General features: G+C 33.8%; 1 protein-coding gene across 1 annotated transcript in view; it reads left to right on the top strand.

Annotated features, from left to right (window-relative positions):
* ANO5 (anoctamin 5) overlaps positions 1–17,788 on the top strand; it is a 103,663-nt gene that overhangs the window by 22,580 nt on the left and 63,295 nt on the right. The window contains 3 exon segments of the mRNA XM_060103573.1: positions 1,274–1,324; positions 10,153–10,194; positions 12,905–13,018. Coding sequence (XP_059959556.1) covers positions 1,274–1,324; positions 10,153–10,194; positions 12,905–13,018 — 207 coding nt within the window.

Here is a 17,788-nt window from a genome sequence, read left to right as displayed (position 1 = left end):
AATACACAAACGTTTCAACTGCTGATGGAACACATGCCAAGATAGACTATATTCTGGGCAATAAAACAAACCTCAACAAATTTAAAATAATTGAAATAATGGAATGTGTTCTTGAACCACAATGTAATCAAACTAGAAATCAGTAACCATTGTTAACAGGAACATCTCCAACTATTGGAAACTAAACAGCATACTTCTAAACAATCCAAGGGTCAAAGAAAGCCTAAAGGAAAAAACAAAATGAAAACAAACAGACAAAAAAAAAGTGACCTGAATAAAAGTGAAAATGCAACATATTAACATTTGACAGATCTAGCGAGAGTAATGCTGAAACAGAAATTTGTAGCAAATTTGTAGCCCTAAACATTTATGTTAGTAGAGAGGAAAAGTCTTAAATCAATAATAAGCTTCCCTTTCAAGAAATAAGAGCAAAATAAACCCAGACAAAACAGAAGGAAGGCAATAATAAAGATAAGAGCAGTAATCAGTAAGTTGAAAACAGAAAAATATTAGAGAAAAGCATTAAAACAAAAAGCTCTTTGATAGATAATAAAATTGGCAAACCTCTAGCTAGACTGATAAAGAGAGGAAAGAGAGAGAGGGAGGGAGAGAAAGTGAACTATTTGAGTGATCTCGGGGGTATGTGCTGTGGTGTGCAGGCTATCATGGAGCGTGAAGATTTAAATCCACCGTACACCAAGGGAGGCATCACTATTACTTTAACTACAAGTGATTTTTGTGTATTTATATCTATGTATGGCTTTTCTCTTGGGTTATAAGTATAAATCCTTAAGAATTCTGGTGATGCATTTTCTAGGGTATTCACTTTAATAATTTCAAACAAATGGTGTAAGACCTAAAATAGCCAATTAATTCTGTCCTTCCTTTTGGTCCCGTTCAAGATTCAGCATCATTAAAAAATTGGAGCTGCTTGTTATTTCTCTGCAATGTAGTACTTCTTAATCATTTCTTGTATCTCAAATTTTTTTTTCTGATTTGTTAAAGCTACCTGAAAATTTCTCATTATTTCTCAAGTGCCCTCTCTCTCTCTCTCCGCATAAACATACACACACATTATACACCCACACATGCACATGTATACACATAGATACACGCAGTTTTGCATCCAATTTCAGGTGCTTCATAGCTCCCCTGAGTTGTAGGTTTAGTACTTCTGCACAGAGAACTTAGAGTTTTTATTGTTAAAAGTTATATACTCCCCACTTGCATTATTATTATTAACAGCATTCTATCTTCTCCATGGTGCTATTAGCAGGACCTGAGCAGCAGAGATTCCAGTTTTCTCATCAGTGAAGAACCAAGGGTAAGCAGCCATCTGTACTGTACTTTCTTGCATGGACCTGACAGGGTGTTTTTTTTGTAGTCAGCAATCATGACTATTTCTCAGTTCACAGTTGTTTTTCAGGTTCTTATACATGATATTAGAGAATTTATTACTTTGGAAAAAAATCAGTTTCTTATGGGAAAAAAAATGTCATCAGACACATTAATGAGAATGACACATAAAGCACAGCACTTTGCTAGCATTTTACTTTCTCAGTTTTACAGATGAGAAAATGAAGGATCTGAGAAGTTTAATGACTTGACCAAAATTATCCATATGTTTAGGGGGGCAGATCCTGGACTAGATTAGAACTCAGGTTTCTGAGGCCTAATTTAGTATTCTCTCTCCATACATCTTTCTTCTTACCTGTAAGTACATGCCTAAGAATAATCATGAAGAAGTACAGTTTATTTAAAAATCAAATTTGAATATCAATTAAGAGGTTAATAAAGGGATTCAGAATTTTTTGTTAGTTGCGTAGTAAATAAAAGATGCTGTTTGGGAAGATGGGGAAATAGAGTGATACTTTTATACTGACAGTTTTGGTACAGATGTTTCCCTTTTCACTAGAGTACTGATCTTTATGTTCCAGAATGAAGGTTGTAGGATTGATCAGATTATAATACTTGAAATTTTATTGTTTTTATTTTTCTTTTTAATTTATGTTTATTTTTTGACCATGTAAATCATTCACGATTCCAAAGTGGAAAACTGTAAATCAAATAAAGTTTAGTGGAGCCTAAAGCTTATGCCATTTTGGTGTCACTTTTCTTTTCTATTCTTTTTTTTTTTTTTTTTTTTTTTTGTGGTACGCGGGCCTCTCACTGCTGCGGCTTCTCCTGTTGTGGAGCACAAGCTCCGGACACCCAGGCCCAGCGGCCATGGCTCACAGGCCCAGCCGCTCCGCGGCATGTGGAATCTTCCCAGACCAGGGCACAAACCCGTGTCCCCCACATCGGCAGGTGGACTCTCAACCACTGCGCCTCCAGGGAAGCCCTTGATGTCACTTTTCAAGAAGAATAATGGGACAATAATTTACTTTAAAATTTTTACAAAAACGTTTGACTGTGAGAACACATTGCTAGAATCCTTCCTAAATCCTTGAAGGGACTGGTGCAAGTAAGAGGCCCTGAAGCTTAGACTTTATTAGCTTGAAGGTAAATCTATCTCAGTTTGAAACTATGAAACAAAGTGTTTCAGAGAAAAATTTCTTCCTTGTTTTTCCTCTTAAACCTTCTGTAGTAACCATTTTTATTTAGTTTATCTTTCCAATGTATCCTTTACTTTTCTGTGTGTGTGTGTGTGTGTGTGTGTGTGTAGTGTGTCTACATACATATGTATATTTATATTCTTCCTGCTTCTTTAAAGGCAGCATACTGTATATACTGAACTGTTTTTTGGTTTTCACTTAAAAACATATCCTGGAGTTCACTCTATACTGTGTATCAATTTCACTCTAATTTGTTAGTATGTGGCATAGTATTCTATTGTGCAGGTTTAGGATAGTGTATTCATACAGTCCCTTTACTGATGGATGTTTGGGTTGTTTTTAATCTTGGAGATCTTTTCTCTTTTTAGTCTTTAACCCTTGGCAATCAGTTTTATAATATTTTCGCCAAATGTATCTTTCTAAGTAGGATTTAAGTATCAAAAAATAAAGGCATATGTAATTTTACCATATATTGCCAAATTCCCCTCCGTTTTGCATTTATAAGAAATATATGAGAGTCCTATTTCTCCATAGCTTCATTAACAGTGTATTAATAAGTTTAGATGTTTGCCTGTCTGTTAGAGAGATAGATAGTGGACCTTTTTTAGTTGAGAGCTTTTTCAGTTAGCTCTGTATCCTAGGATAGTTTAAACTTTCATTTCTCTCAATATGAGTGAGACATTTTATCTTTTTCTACATTGATGGTCATTTTAATTTATTTTGCTGGATCATTCTATCTATATTTCTTTGTCTGTTTTCCTGTCAAGCTGTTAGGTTTTCTTTTTTTTTCTCTTGATTTTTTTTGGAGCTGGTCACATATTTATTATTATCCCCTTGCCCGTGATATGTTGCAAATAATTTCCCCAATTAAGTCATATACTAACAATTGAAGTTTTAAGTTCCAAATGATTTTAAAGTGGTTTATGGTATTTCATTCTTTATGATGACGTTGTCTTTGGTCAAACAGTAAGTTATTAAAATTAAACAGTAGGTTTTCCTTTTTTAATCGACTTTGTATTTTAGTATAGTTTTAGATTTACAGATTTATTATGAACATTGTACATAAAGTTCCTTATACATCATGTACATTTTTCCCTATTTGCATCTTGCATTAATATGGTATATTTGTTGCAAATAATGAACCAATATTAGTACATCATTATTAACTAAAGTCCATACTTTGTTCACATTCCCTTAGTTTTTCCCTGGTGTTCTTTTTCTGTTCCAGGATCCCATCCAGGACACCACACTGTATTTAGTTGTCATGTCTCTTCAGGCTCCTTTTGGCTGTGACAGTGTCTCAGACTTTTCTCGTTTTCAGTGACCTTCACAGTTTTGAGGCATACTCGTCAAGTATTTTGTAGAATGTCCCTCAATTATGGCTTTCCTGATGTTTTTCTCATAATTAGACTGGGGTAGTGCATTTTGGGGAGGAAGACAATAGGAGTAAAATGCTTTTTTCATCACATTATATGAAGGGTACATTGCCTACCCACATGACTTATCATTCTTGATGTTAACCTTGATTGCCTGGCTTGAAGTCATATTTGTCAGCTTGCTCTACTGTGAACTTTTTCTTTCTATTCTCCCTTTTTATACTGTAGAAGAAAGTCACTATGTGCAGCCCACTCAAGAATTGGGGGATTATGCTCCACTTCCTTAAGGGTAAATGAATTATTTGGAATTCTTCTGTATGAGAAATCGGTCTCATTTATTTATTCATCAATTTATTTATACATTACTTGTATATTAATTTATATCAGTTTGGGCTCAGAGATATTTATTTTATATTTTGCATTATAGACTCAGTACTACTTCATTTACTTTGTTGCTCAAATTGGCTTTGCTTTGATTATTAAGAGCTTTTTGATTGATCCCTGTATCCCTTTGATATAACCCTATTGATTTTGCTTTGTTTTTAGCTTTTCTTACTTTCTGGCATTACAAGATGCTCTAAGCTCATCTCATCTTGTACTTTTCCTGTGTCAGTCCCAGAATCAACCATTTTTCCAGGGAATTTTTCTTTTAATGTTATAGAAATATCACAAAAGAAAAATCTGTATCAATCAGGGTTCTATTAGGCATACTCAAAATAGGATAATTTGAGGAGGGCTTAATAAAAAACTTTTACAAATATGGGGTGCCAGAAAAGCCCAGTGTGTATAGATCTAGTAACTGTGAATCTATTATCATCCATAGAACTGAAGGGAATTGGGAGAGAACAATTATTAGATCCCAGGAGAGAGTCATGTACTTGAGACATTCTTGAGAGGCTTAATGACCTTCAGTGGAAGGATACAGCCTTCCTGTATCCAGCCTCAGAAAGGAAAACATTTACACTCTTTTCCCTCCTTCCAATCATTTGTGGGAAGCCAGAAGTCAAAGGAGCTGTTTGATACCTATCAGTATAACCAGTCACCCTCCCAAGAAAAAAAGCAGGGTAGAGATGGATAGAGAAGGGTTCTGCTGAGACAAGCCAAAGATATCCAGCAGGATATCATTGGATATATTTTCCTTTTGGAAAAAAATGTAATCCTATCATTATTATGATAGAACTTCACTACTAATGATTCTATAAATACAGAGGAATTCACATAATTTAACCTTTTATTTTAAATAAAGTAGTCAACAGTGGATTTGATTGAGTACCTAAATGGCTAGCTAAATTGCTAGAAGGATGCTAAAACCATTAAATGAAACACAGAAAAATGGAGAAAATTATACCTAAAAGAACCTGTCTCAGAGTGAGTGCCATTTGTGTTAGAAGGAATAATTTGAAAAGTACTTAGTATTTAAAGATGGAGAATTGGGGGCCTCCCTGGTGGCGCAAGTGGTTGAGAGTCCGCCTGCCGATGCAGGGGATACGGGTTCGTGCCCCGGTCTGGGAGGATCCCATATGCCGCGGAGCGGCTGGGCCCGTGAGCCATGGCCGCTGAGCCTGCGCGTCCGGAGCCTGTGCTCCGCAACGGGGGAGGCCACAACAGTGAGAGGCCCGCATACCGCAAAAAAAAAAAAAAAAAAAAAAAAAAAAAAAAAAAAAAAAGATGGAGAATTGGGAATTGGAAAGGCACACTAGAGGCATGCCTTAATAACAATCAACATGCTGTTAACATTTTTGAAGGAGTGTAGATCTTGTTCACCTCAGGGATGATATTCCAAATATTTAATGACATGCTTGGCATAGGCACAAACCATCCAGAATGTACCTTTGAATAAATGAACCGGAAGCAATAAGTATGACTATAGATTAGTATTTATAATTGATCTACGTATGTATTTAGATATGATTGCTCTGGGACTCAGACATTTGTCTCCTAGAGATCTTATTCAGTGTCATGGCGTTAAATACCAATGATATGTTGTAACACTTAAATTTAAGTTTCTAGTATAGACATCAGACTTAAATATTAAGACCTTCAGACTTAAATATCCAAGCCATTTCCCCATCATATGCATTTAAATATCTAAAGACATCTCAAGATTTACATGTCTAAAATGTAATTTTTTCCCAGACAAAAAACTGCTCTTTTGAAGTCTTTCATATCTTAGCTACATACAATCTATTCTTCTAGTTGTTCAAGTTAAAAATTATCAACTTTATTGTTTATACATTACATACAATGAAATGCACCCATTTTAAGTGTACGGTTTGACAAATTTTAACAAATCACAGCAATCAAGATATAGGTTTCCATTACCTCAAAAAAGCTTCCTTTTGCTGTTTCACCTCTGCCCTAGACAACCGCTGATTTGTTTTTTTTAATTTTTTTTCTAAAGTAGTATGTTAATGGAATCATACTATATGATGTATGTAATAATATATACTATTTTGTGTCTGGCTACTGGCTTTTTTTGTTCAGAGACTCATCCAAAACTTCAAATGATACTGATAAATTGAATCTTGTTGAATATATCTGTAGTTTTTTGGTTTCTTTTATTTTGTTTTATTGCTAAGTAGTATTCCATTGTATGGATATACCAACATTTGTTTATCCATTCACCTGTTGATGGATACTTGGATTGTTTTCAGTTTGGGGACTATTATAAATAAAGCTGTTAGGAACATTCGTGTAAGAAGTGTTTGTATAGACATATATTTTCATTTCTTTTCATTAATTTCCTAGGTGTCAAATTTCTGTATCATATGAAAAATGTATGTGTAACTTTATATGAAACTGCTAAACTATTTTAAAACGTGGTTGTATGTTTTCCATTCCTACCAGAAATGCATGAGAATTTTACTTGCTCTACATCCTCAGCAGCACTTGATATTGTCAACTTTTTAACTTTGGTTATTGAATGGAGGTTATCTCATGGTTTCAGTTCTCATTTTCCTGATGAATGATAATGTTACACATCTTTTCATGGGCTTATTGGCCATTCATACATCTTTTTCTGTTAACTATATGTTCAAATCTTTTCTGTATTTTTAGAAATTAGATTACCTTTTTATTGACTTGTAAGAAGCTTTTATGTATTCTGAATGCAAAACCTTTGTCAGTTGTATTTATTGCAAACATTTTCTCCCAATCTGTGACTTTCCTTTTCTTTTACTGTTTTTAAAAATACAAATTTTCAAAGTTTCAAAGTTCAATTTCTCATCCTTTTTCTTTTATGATCCATGTTTCCTGTGCTCTATCTAAGAAATATTTGCACCAAAGTAGGGGAGATTTTCTCAGATTTTCTTCAGTTTTATAGTTTTAACTTTTACTTTCGGTCTAGGATTCATTTTAAGTTAACTTTTGTAGATGACTTGTGGTGAGAATTAAATTTATTTACTTTTTAAATATGCATATTTAGCGCTACCTGTTGAAATGACTGTCTTTTCCTCATAAACTACTTTAGAACCTTTGTGGAAACTGACCGTGTATGTGTGAGCTTATTTCTAAACTCTCTATTCTGTCCCATCATATGTCTATTCTTATGCCAATATTACACTGTCTTGATTATTCTCACTTTATAGGAAATATTGAAATCAGGTAGAGTAATTATTTCTAATTTGTTCTTCTTTGTCAAAATTGGCTACTCTAGATTCTTTACATTTCCAAATAAATTTTAGAATCAGCTTGCCAATTTCTAAAAAAAAATCTTATTGGTATTTTGATTGGTATTGCATAGAATCTATAGATCAATTGAGGAGAATTTACATCTTAACAATATTGATCTTTCAATACATGACCATAAAATATATCTCTATTTTGATCTTCTTTAGTATATCTCAACAATATTTTCATTTTCAATATACAAGTATTGCACATATATGTTAAATCTGTCCATAAATACTTCATATTTTTGATACTCATGTAAGTATTGGGTTTTTAAACTTTCCAATTGGACATTGCCATACATATATATAATTTTTATCTTGGGTTTAAAAAATATGCAGATTTAAAACACATGGCAGAATAATAATTCAAAATTTAGGAGTAAAGGTGTTCAAATTAGTATAATGAGAGAAAAATGCTATTGACAACTTCTATGTAGCACCAATAATATAGGTTTTCAATTATATTCCTAGAGAAGAGACTCTAAAGAATCTTTTTACAAATAAATTAGATTAAATTTAATGAATTGAAAAGATATAGACAAATTATGTTTATGGCAAGTTTATAATATATGAGAATTTATTTTAATATTATGGTAATATTAAAAAGGCAAGAAAAATGTGTATATTAAATATAACCACTTATTATATTAAAAAATTCAGTGCTTAGACAAGACCAAAAGTAAATACACCAATTAGTTACTGAAGTAACAAAGAAATAGGAATGATTTTTAAAATACCTTTTAATAAAAATACCTTTTAATAAAACACTAATAAGTTTTAGTGTTATCCATTTGTAATAAAACATGCACATATTCAGCACATGTTGAAAATATATAATAAAGTTATTAATTCTAAAATTTTAGTCTCTGGAATGTTAATTTTATCATTTTGTAGTCAAGTGCTTTGGTGATCTTTATTTAATATATTTAAAATCAAGTTTAAAAAATATTAACTCTTAAGTCAGTACTTTTTCAGGACCAATTGTTGATATTGAGCCCGTTGTTTTTTGTACCATGAGGGTATCCGATATTGAAAAAGCTTCAAAGTAACTTGCCATTAGATGTGTTGATCACAAAGGGCTTTTTACCAGTCATTTAGGTAACTTTTTATACCCTGCATTCTCAGTACTCTTAATGTGGTGGCACTAGTTAACCCGTGACTCCAGGGCCAACTTATTCTTTAGGCACAGTAGGCACAGTATACTTTTTGGAGCCCATGGAAATGCTTTAATTTTAATTTCTTTTAAAATCAGAATTAAAAAAAACAAAAAAATATAATCATATATATTATTTTTTTAATTAAAAAAATTTTAATAGAGGTAGGGGCCCATGAAAGTCATAATATGGTCCTATTTGGCCTCTTAGTGTGTGAGCGTTTCATTTCCCTTAACAATTCTGTGATGACTTCAGGCAAAACATCTGAGAAAAACAGTAACTTGTGAATCTCATGAAGGATCCCAAGAAAATCAAAGTCCTAAGGTGAAATGTTTCAGCCCAACAAAAAATAACAGTTTAAAATATGCTTTATACAATGACCAACATCCATCTTGTATCTGTTGTTTTTAAATAACAGCAATATTAACTCATCTATACATAGTAGGCTCATCAGTTTACAGAGCAGGGACTTTCCCGCCTTAGTCACCAGTTGCTTAGGTCTCTTTAGCCTATTCCAGGAAAACAACAGTTTAAACAAAACTTTGCATGACAAGAACTGAAGCTGTTTGTTGATAATTTTATTAGATAATTTATCATTTCATTATACTATAAAATACAATACTTGCCTTTTTTGTGCCATAGATTTTCTTTCAAATATTGATTATCCCAGATGTTTTTAATTAATTGCTTTGGTATTTTAAAAATAATGGTCATGGTAACTGAAGACTGAAGACAACTCAGCATTTAAATAATCTAATGACTTTTCCTTTTTTTCTTCAGTATTTTGGTAGTGAGATATTTTAATGGTAATGAAAGATTCTTAATCTTTTTTGGATCTGATTAAAGCTTTGGAAGCTCTTCCTAAAAAAAAGTAATTACACACACATGTACATGATAATGGTGACTTCAGTGTTTTTTCAGTAATGAAGTATTTTACACTATTGGGTAAACTTTTCATAACATACATGGTCCCAGAATAACTGTAGTAATTTTGCTTTCTTTGTCAGATGTGTATAGGCATACTTAACAGAATACCTATTATACCTATTTTACTTTACATTTCCATTCTCATGTTTTCCTTCATTATTCTTTTTTCTCTTCTTAATCCAGGTCCACAAATGTGTATTATTTAAAGTTATTGTAAAGGGATTTAGGGAAATTTACTTTGAAGTCTCCTTTTTTTTTCTTTCATTTATTTTTTATTGTTTCCTTCCTATTTTTTTTGTTCTTTTCTTCTGTCTTCTTCCACCTTCCAATTTAATTATTACACATACACATGCATATTCACATGAGTGATCATACTGAGGGTCTTGTTTGTTTGCGTGTCTGTTTTTGCAGGGGATCTTTTCTTTAATCCTGTGCAGGATTTGCTAACTCTCTGTTGATTGCTTCACAGTCTGCAAAGCGATTCAATTTGTTCCTGAGGCGGCGTCTTATGGTAACCAGTGCTGAATGATGCTGCTTATGCTTTGGATGCATTGCTAGTGCTGCAGTGCTAGCCCGAGTCATTTTTGTTGCAATGAATACTATTGATATGGGGGACTTTGTCACTGATTCCTATTCCCCAGGCAACTGGGGTTTTAGAATGGTGATTCTGAATCTTTTTTGGGTCTGATTCAAGCTTTAGAAACTTTTCCTAAAAAAATGTAATTACATACACACATAAATACACACACATGCACATACACATATACACACATGCAGTTTACATACAGTTTCAGAAGTTTACGAATCCCCATCAAGAATCCAAGTTTATAAACCTCAGATAAACGACCTCATTCAATAGCCACCCAGATATTTGCCTCACTATAAACAGGCATTTCCAAGAACAAATCAAACACAAATAAAAATATAAATACAAACCTTATACACACTGCAAAAAATGATCTTAATGTCATGTCCTGAGCAAAACAGAAGAATGATGTGTTTTAATAGTGTTCAATTATATGTAACAAAATTATCAGGTTTTTCTGCCCCAGTTGACTTCAACCAGTTTTTGTTAATAGTCCTAAGATATGTACCTCATGGTGATTTACAAGGCTACCAGTAATTTCTCTGTATTTAAAAAAATTTTTACAGTTTATAGTTAGGGTATGACATAATTATAGAAATTTGGGTTTTTCTAGGTAGCCAAAGGCTACCTTGGCTACCTTTCAGGAGAAGGGAATTACACACACCCATTTTGACTGAACATTCAGGAAATAATTAGATTCACTATTCTAGTTACTTTGCTTGTTCCCTAATAGACAAGAACTCTTGAGTGTGATTTTTGTTTATTTCTATGTGCACATCTTCTATCACCAGAACTTCTCTCTGTGGACCTAAATTTAGCTTGTTCAAACAATATGACCGCTTATAAATATATGGTGTTTAAAAAAACCCTCTACCATACAGAATATGACTGTCCCAGATTTAGAGCAAAAAGATTATTGTTTTTTCCCTCTAACTTTTTGCTTTGATTATCACCTTTTTTTAGTAACTTATAATCAAGATATAACATGAGAACAGTTTGAAATTTTTCAGGGTTTTCTTTTTGTTTTACTTTCTTTTAGGAAAATAGAGATGATTATGTATCCTTTGACTGGGGTGTAGAGAACTCAGACATAACATTTGAATTACTGTATTTTGATATGTAATCTCTAGACTCCCTGAATATTTTTTGTTTCTTCATTCTTTTTTCCACTCATTTCCTCCTGTGCATTGGGAGCTAGCTCTTTCTAAGACACATCAGTTATGCATTCATATAGATAAAGTACAGTTATTCTGTTCATAGACCACAGATCAAACATGAGATTTTTGTCTTATTCTTACTTGACTGATCTACAACCAATCCTTTTTTTTTTTTTTTTTTTTTTTTTTGCGGTATGCGGGCCTCTCACTGTTGTGGCCTCCCCCGTTGCGGAGCACAGGCTCCGGACGCGCAGGCTCAGCGGCCATGGCTCACGGGCCCAGCCGCTCCGCGGCATATGGGATCCTCCCAGACCGGGGCACGAACCCGTATCCCCTGCATCGGCAGGCGGACTCTCAACCACTTGCGCCACCAGGGAGGCCCCAACCAATCCTTTTTATGGGTGATCTGCCTGGCCTGACTTGAATGAAAAACAGCATAGAGTACCATAAAGGAAACTCAGAAACTAATATAAATACCAGTTATGAAAATTAAAAACCCAGTTCCCCAATCACAGGTTACCTAAAGCAGTTGGAAAGCAGTTGGAAAGTTGCCTATGTTATAAATTTGCATCACAGGGTTAGAGAGATCACTGACATGCACTGCATCATCTATTTACATCATTCTAGGTATTATATGTGGCCTATTCCAAATATTAACTATTATTTATTATATATAAACTATAAAGAAGACCAAATCAGTCAAACATGAAATCTCTTCTTTCTGAAGCTCTCTAGTATTTTTGCAGTTTTGAAAGGGGAGGAATTAATGAACTACACATGTGAAAGCTGAATTTGTAAGTTTGACGATTATACTGAGAGAATAACACAAATTTAAACAGCGGATTGCTTTTATCTCATTTAGGAAGTTGATATTGAAAGGAGATTTGCATGAGAGTTTACTTGTAGTGAAGCCAGCTGGCAAGCTAACTTGCTTTCTAATTTTTAACTGCATGTTGATTTCATTTTAACCCTTCAAAAGTTGAATTAGAAATTAGCAATTTTATGAAAACATACATATAAGCATTAATCATAAGTTTATGTTCTTGCAGTGAGTTTCATTAATTAGTCTATAATTAATTATACCCCCAAAGTAGTGTGTGACCATGAATTATTTGTTGGACTTATTGGTACGTTGTTTAATGAAGATAACAAATCTCTCTGACTATGCATTTTGGGATCAATGTATACATGTATTCATTTTGTGTTTTGGTATGATTGTAGCATTTTTATTGTGTGTGCATGTAGTAAATATGCTTAGCTTCATCTTGAGTCTTTATTTAATATGTAACTTCTTTATGGCATTTCACTTTCTTAAATAAGCATGATCTTCTGTTGATGAAAACTCTGTTTGTTTTCATCTGTCATTTCAGGACTGAAAAAAATTAGATGGTGACCAAATTTTAGCTAATCCCTTTCAAGTTTTTGCCATCTGAAAGTAAAACTATAATTTAAAGTTGTGTCATTCATGTCTCCTGCAGTTTAAAAAAGATGAACAAAGCAAAGATTCTATCTTCTTCCGAGATGGGATTAGGCAAATTGATTTTGTGCTTTCCTATGTTGATGACATAAAGAAAGAAGCTGAACTGAAGGCAGTAAGTACTTATGTAAGAGAGATGGGAATAATAAAAAGAAGCACATTCTATACTTTGACAGAGATGTTTCCTCTGAATTATGTTGTAAAAGTTAGCAGCCCCAGAGTGTTACTGAAAGCTGAAACTGAGTGAAAAGACTACAAAATAAGCAGCCTAAGAATGGATGTGTTAAGTCAATTTTATTTTTTGGATATTTTGGACAGTGACTTCTTTTTCTTCTCCCAAGTGACTGATATATTTTTTATATAGCTCACCTTTGATATTAAATGTGACCTCCAGAATTTGAGGTGTATGTCTGAATGTAATATTTATCTTTTGTGTTTAATTTTCATTTCAACTCTCATTAATCCATTTTATCTGAATAGCCTTGATATTATGTTCTTTCTGACCATATCACTTTCTGAACTTACATTATTTATTCATTTTTTTACTTGTTTACTGTCTCTAACACCATAAATTAAGTTCACAAAACCAAGGACTTTGTCTTGTTCATTACTGTATACTCAAATGCTTAGAACAGCAGTTAGAGCATAATGGATGCTTAATAAATATTAGATATTTGAAATAATGAATTAATATATTAATTCATATGGGTAAGCTACATTTGCTAACATACTTACATAGGAAATAAATGTCACATAAAGTAAAAAACTGTAGCTATCATCCCCATAAGGCCCTGCACATAGCCATTTCTGTCCATTTCTTCCACCCTTTGCCTGGAAACTCTTCCACCAGGCCTCTAAAATTCATTCACTATCACCATATTCAGCTCTTCTCTGAATGTCCCCTTCAAGCGTAGCTCCTCGTGTGGGTTTGGTGCCTTCCACAGCAGTCCTCTCAAGCGGTGGTGGTTTTCCCTTACACTTTTTCTGGAAATGGATGAATGCCTGCTCTCCTTTTATCTTATTGTTAATTACAGTCTATCCTCCCTCGCTCAGCCTTGAAGGTCCTGATTTTTAAATCTCATTGGAGTTATCGCTACCCTGCATTGTTGCTGTCATTAATCTGTCCCTGGTCTTCTGTTCTATTTCTCAACAATTTTAGCTTCTGGCTCACTATCACTGTCTCCACAAATACTCCCTTTTTAAGTATTGATTATCTCAATGGTTATCTAGATGATTATTTTGGCATCCTAGCCTCTCTGTTCCTTGAACTCCCTTTTGCAAGTATCTTAGTCTCTAACTCAGCCATTCACTCCCCTAGAACTTGTCATTACTAATAACTACAACTCTTTATAATCTCATTCAAAGTATCCAACTGTCTGACCAATTCCTCGAATATGTCTGAACAATACTCTTCTTCCTTCAACTGCACCAGGACCAGATAAGATACAATTATCTTAACTACCTTTTTACTGCTACTCCTTATGTTTATGCTCTTTTTTAGGCTTATTCAGTTTAAATCTCATGTCATATTATACTCTATTGCATGTGCCATCAAATCCCTTGCCCATCTCTCAATTGTACTTAACTTTGAAAAACAATTTTAGTTAAACCCAACTCTCCACCTACTAATGCTAGAACCATGCAGAAAGACAGACATACAATTCACTTACTGGTTTTATCTCATATTTGTGCTGATAGATCTCAACTTGGTCCTTAATGCTATCTGCCAGTCATACTTTACTTTCTTAATTTATTCAGTTTCCCACTCTCCTGGGTGACTGTTTTACAATTTTTTCTCTCTCACACCTTCTATGTATCCTCCCCATTTTCAAGCTTAGCTGACCACTTTTCTAAGTCACTGAGAAAACTGAAGCAAATAGAAAAGAAATTCTTAATTTTCATTACCACATTTGTCCATCTACCAGCATCTTCCACCTGTATAATCTACCTTTCTTCCTTTTACCATAAATGAACTATTTATCCTTCTATCTAAAGCCAACACATTTGCTTGTGTTCTGGAACCCTTTCTTCTTGCCTACCGTTTAGGAGTCAACAAGACTCCCCCCAGGTTTGCTGACTCACTAAAAGGACTCACAGGACACAGCATGTAGCCATACTCAATGGCTATGTTTTATTGCAATGAAATAATAAAAGCAAAATCAGCAAAAGGAAAAGATGCATGGGGCAAAGTCCAGAGAAAACCAGGAGCAAGCTTATAAGAATTCTCTCCCAGTGGAGTCACACAGGATGCAGTTAATTCCTCCAGTAACAATGTATTACATCACATTGGAAGTACTGTTTACTAAAGAAGCTCATTAAAGACTCAGAGCTGTAGGATTTTATTGGGGGCTGGTCCTTGTAACCTTCTGCCTATCTCATACCAACATTCCATAGTCCTGGAAAAAAGCAGATGTTCAGTATGAACTACATAGTTTGTACAAACAATTGAGGTAAAGTGAGCCACTCTTAGTAGTTCTGGGAATGGTGGGAACCCTCCCAAAAACCAAGTTCCCAGACACCAGAACCAACCTTGCAGGCAGGCCTTTCTAAGGATAGCAGTTTCAAGCCTGTTATATTAACTCTTTTCTGTATACCTACTTAGGGATATTGCTTTTATGATTCTTTCCTCTCTCTTAAAACTGCATTTTGTGTTGTTCTTTACAGGATCATTTCTTTCAATAAATAAATGTGCTGTTAAATCTTCCGTATTAAAAACAAATTAAAAAGCAAGCACAAAAACCTCCTCTTAATCTCAATTTCCCTGCCAGCTAATGTCGATTTGTCAATTTCCTTTTTGCCTAGTTTTCTCTTAAACCCATTCCTATCAGGCCTTAATGTCACCCACTCTGCTTATCTTCAGATAAATGAATCCAATGATCAAGTCTCAACCCTCATCTTGCTTGACCTGTTAGCAGCATTTGCCACTGCTTACCATTTCCTTCTCTACAGTTTATGTTCTTCACTCAGCTTCCAGGTCTCCACATTCTCTTAGTTTTCTTCTTATTTCACTAGCTGCTCCTTCTCAATCTTTTCTTCTCCCTGATTTCTTGTTATTGTAGTGCCTCAGGTTCAGTCCTTAATCCTCTTTTTTTCTCAGCCTACATTGACTTCTTTGATGATGCTTCCTGTCTCACAGTTTTAAAATTTAAAACCATGTTTGTGCTAATTCCAACGTTTACCTTTCCAGTTTGTACTTCTTTCCCATGTGACTATTCTACATCTCTACTTGGAAGTCTTACAGAATCTCAGACTCAGCAGGTCTAAAATGAACTCCTGGACTCCGCTGAAAGCCTGATTCATCTACAAGTCTTCCCCAACTACCATTATTTATCGTACATTTCAGTAGTTGCAAAGGATATAATATACAATGTTTTGTAAATGGTCCAGTTTTTAGCATATATCTCTAGAAGGTAAATACCATGGAAATTTGACACTCACCATCATTTATTTTAAAAAATGAATCATATGAAGAAACTCTTTTTTAACACTTCGAATTTTACATCATTTATTTTTCTCCACCTAAAATTTTCCTTCCACTCTGTCCACATAATTTTTTCCTTATTTAAGTGCTTTATCTTTGGGAGTCTTTTATTGTTTGTTCAGTCTTAAGTTTGCTACAACAAATGTGTATATACCTTGAAATGTTTTTATTTCCTTTCACCAGAACAGTCTAAGCCTTAACCTTCTTCTTTTGTTTTGAGGGTTTTTTTTACAACTGTACAAGTGTATAATTGATAAAACATCATGAATATACTACAATATTTGACAAGTAGTTATCAAACATCAAAAGTAACATCATCCTAAATGCGTCAATTAATGAAATGAACACAGGGGCTTTAAACAATATTTTCCACATCTTACTCCTCCGCCATCTAGTGGGAAGCAGACACAGCACAGGGAGATCAGCTCGGTGCTTTGTGACCACCTAGAGGGGTGGGATAGGGAGGGTGGGAGGGAGACGCAAGAGGGAGGAGATATGGGGATAGATATATATGTATACCTGAATCACTTTGTTATAAAGCAGAAACTAACACACCACTGTAAAGCAATTATAGTCCAATAAAGATGTAAAAAAAAACCCCAAAAACAATATTTTCCTTATTTGTAGATGAATGAGAATTATTCCTAGAATGAGATGGTTCAGCTTCAAGTATATTCTATTTTTATATATGTTTGTATAAATTAAGCTTGTTGAGATGAGTAGATTGGAGTAGAAAAGGTACTGTTTTAGCAGTTTGAATCTTTTTTGAGCTCCTGAATTATAGCCCCAAATTACAAAGTGATTTATCATAAAAGTAATGTTTAATGGTCTGTCACCTAATAATCCTCTTAGCTCCGCCTTCAGTTTTACTGAACTCAGAGAATTGGTGTCCACATGACTTGCAAAAGCATTTGTTACTAAAGTGAGAAGATTCACTTTTTTAAATACTGATAACAATATTTTGAATGTCCCCCTCTGCCCCCTGTTGTTTTGTTTTGTTTTTGCTTTCCTGGATGTTCACAGCCTGCCTTTTCTTTGGTAACCTAGGAGAAGGGCAATTGTGAAAGGGTATCAGAGAGAGGAGAATTACTCATAGACATATTCTCACATGTAGTAAACTTTGGAAATGGAGAAAAAGAACCCATTAAAATTATATTTTATTCCTTGTAAAGTTTGAAGATCTCTCAAGGTGGACATATCCATTTGAAGATGTGTCCTGTAATATCCTAGTGAAACCTTTTAAAATTTCAGTTACTATTTTTCACACTTAAGTCATAATTTTTTACATTTAAGTCACATTTATATTTTTCACACTTACATAAGAGTTAAATCATACTTGAATTATACTTAAATCACTGTTACAATTTTTTCACACTTAAATCATAAAGCCAAAAGATTTTTCAA

Source organism: Mesoplodon densirostris, chromosome 7 (assembly GCF_025265405.1).
Source record: "Mesoplodon densirostris isolate mMesDen1 chromosome 7, mMesDen1 primary haplotype, whole genome shotgun sequence".
NCBI classification, from domain to species: Eukaryota; Metazoa; Chordata; class Mammalia; order Artiodactyla; family Ziphiidae; genus Mesoplodon; species Mesoplodon densirostris.
Note: the sequence above shows the minus strand (reverse complement) of the source record. Positions and strands in the feature narration are given on the sequence as shown.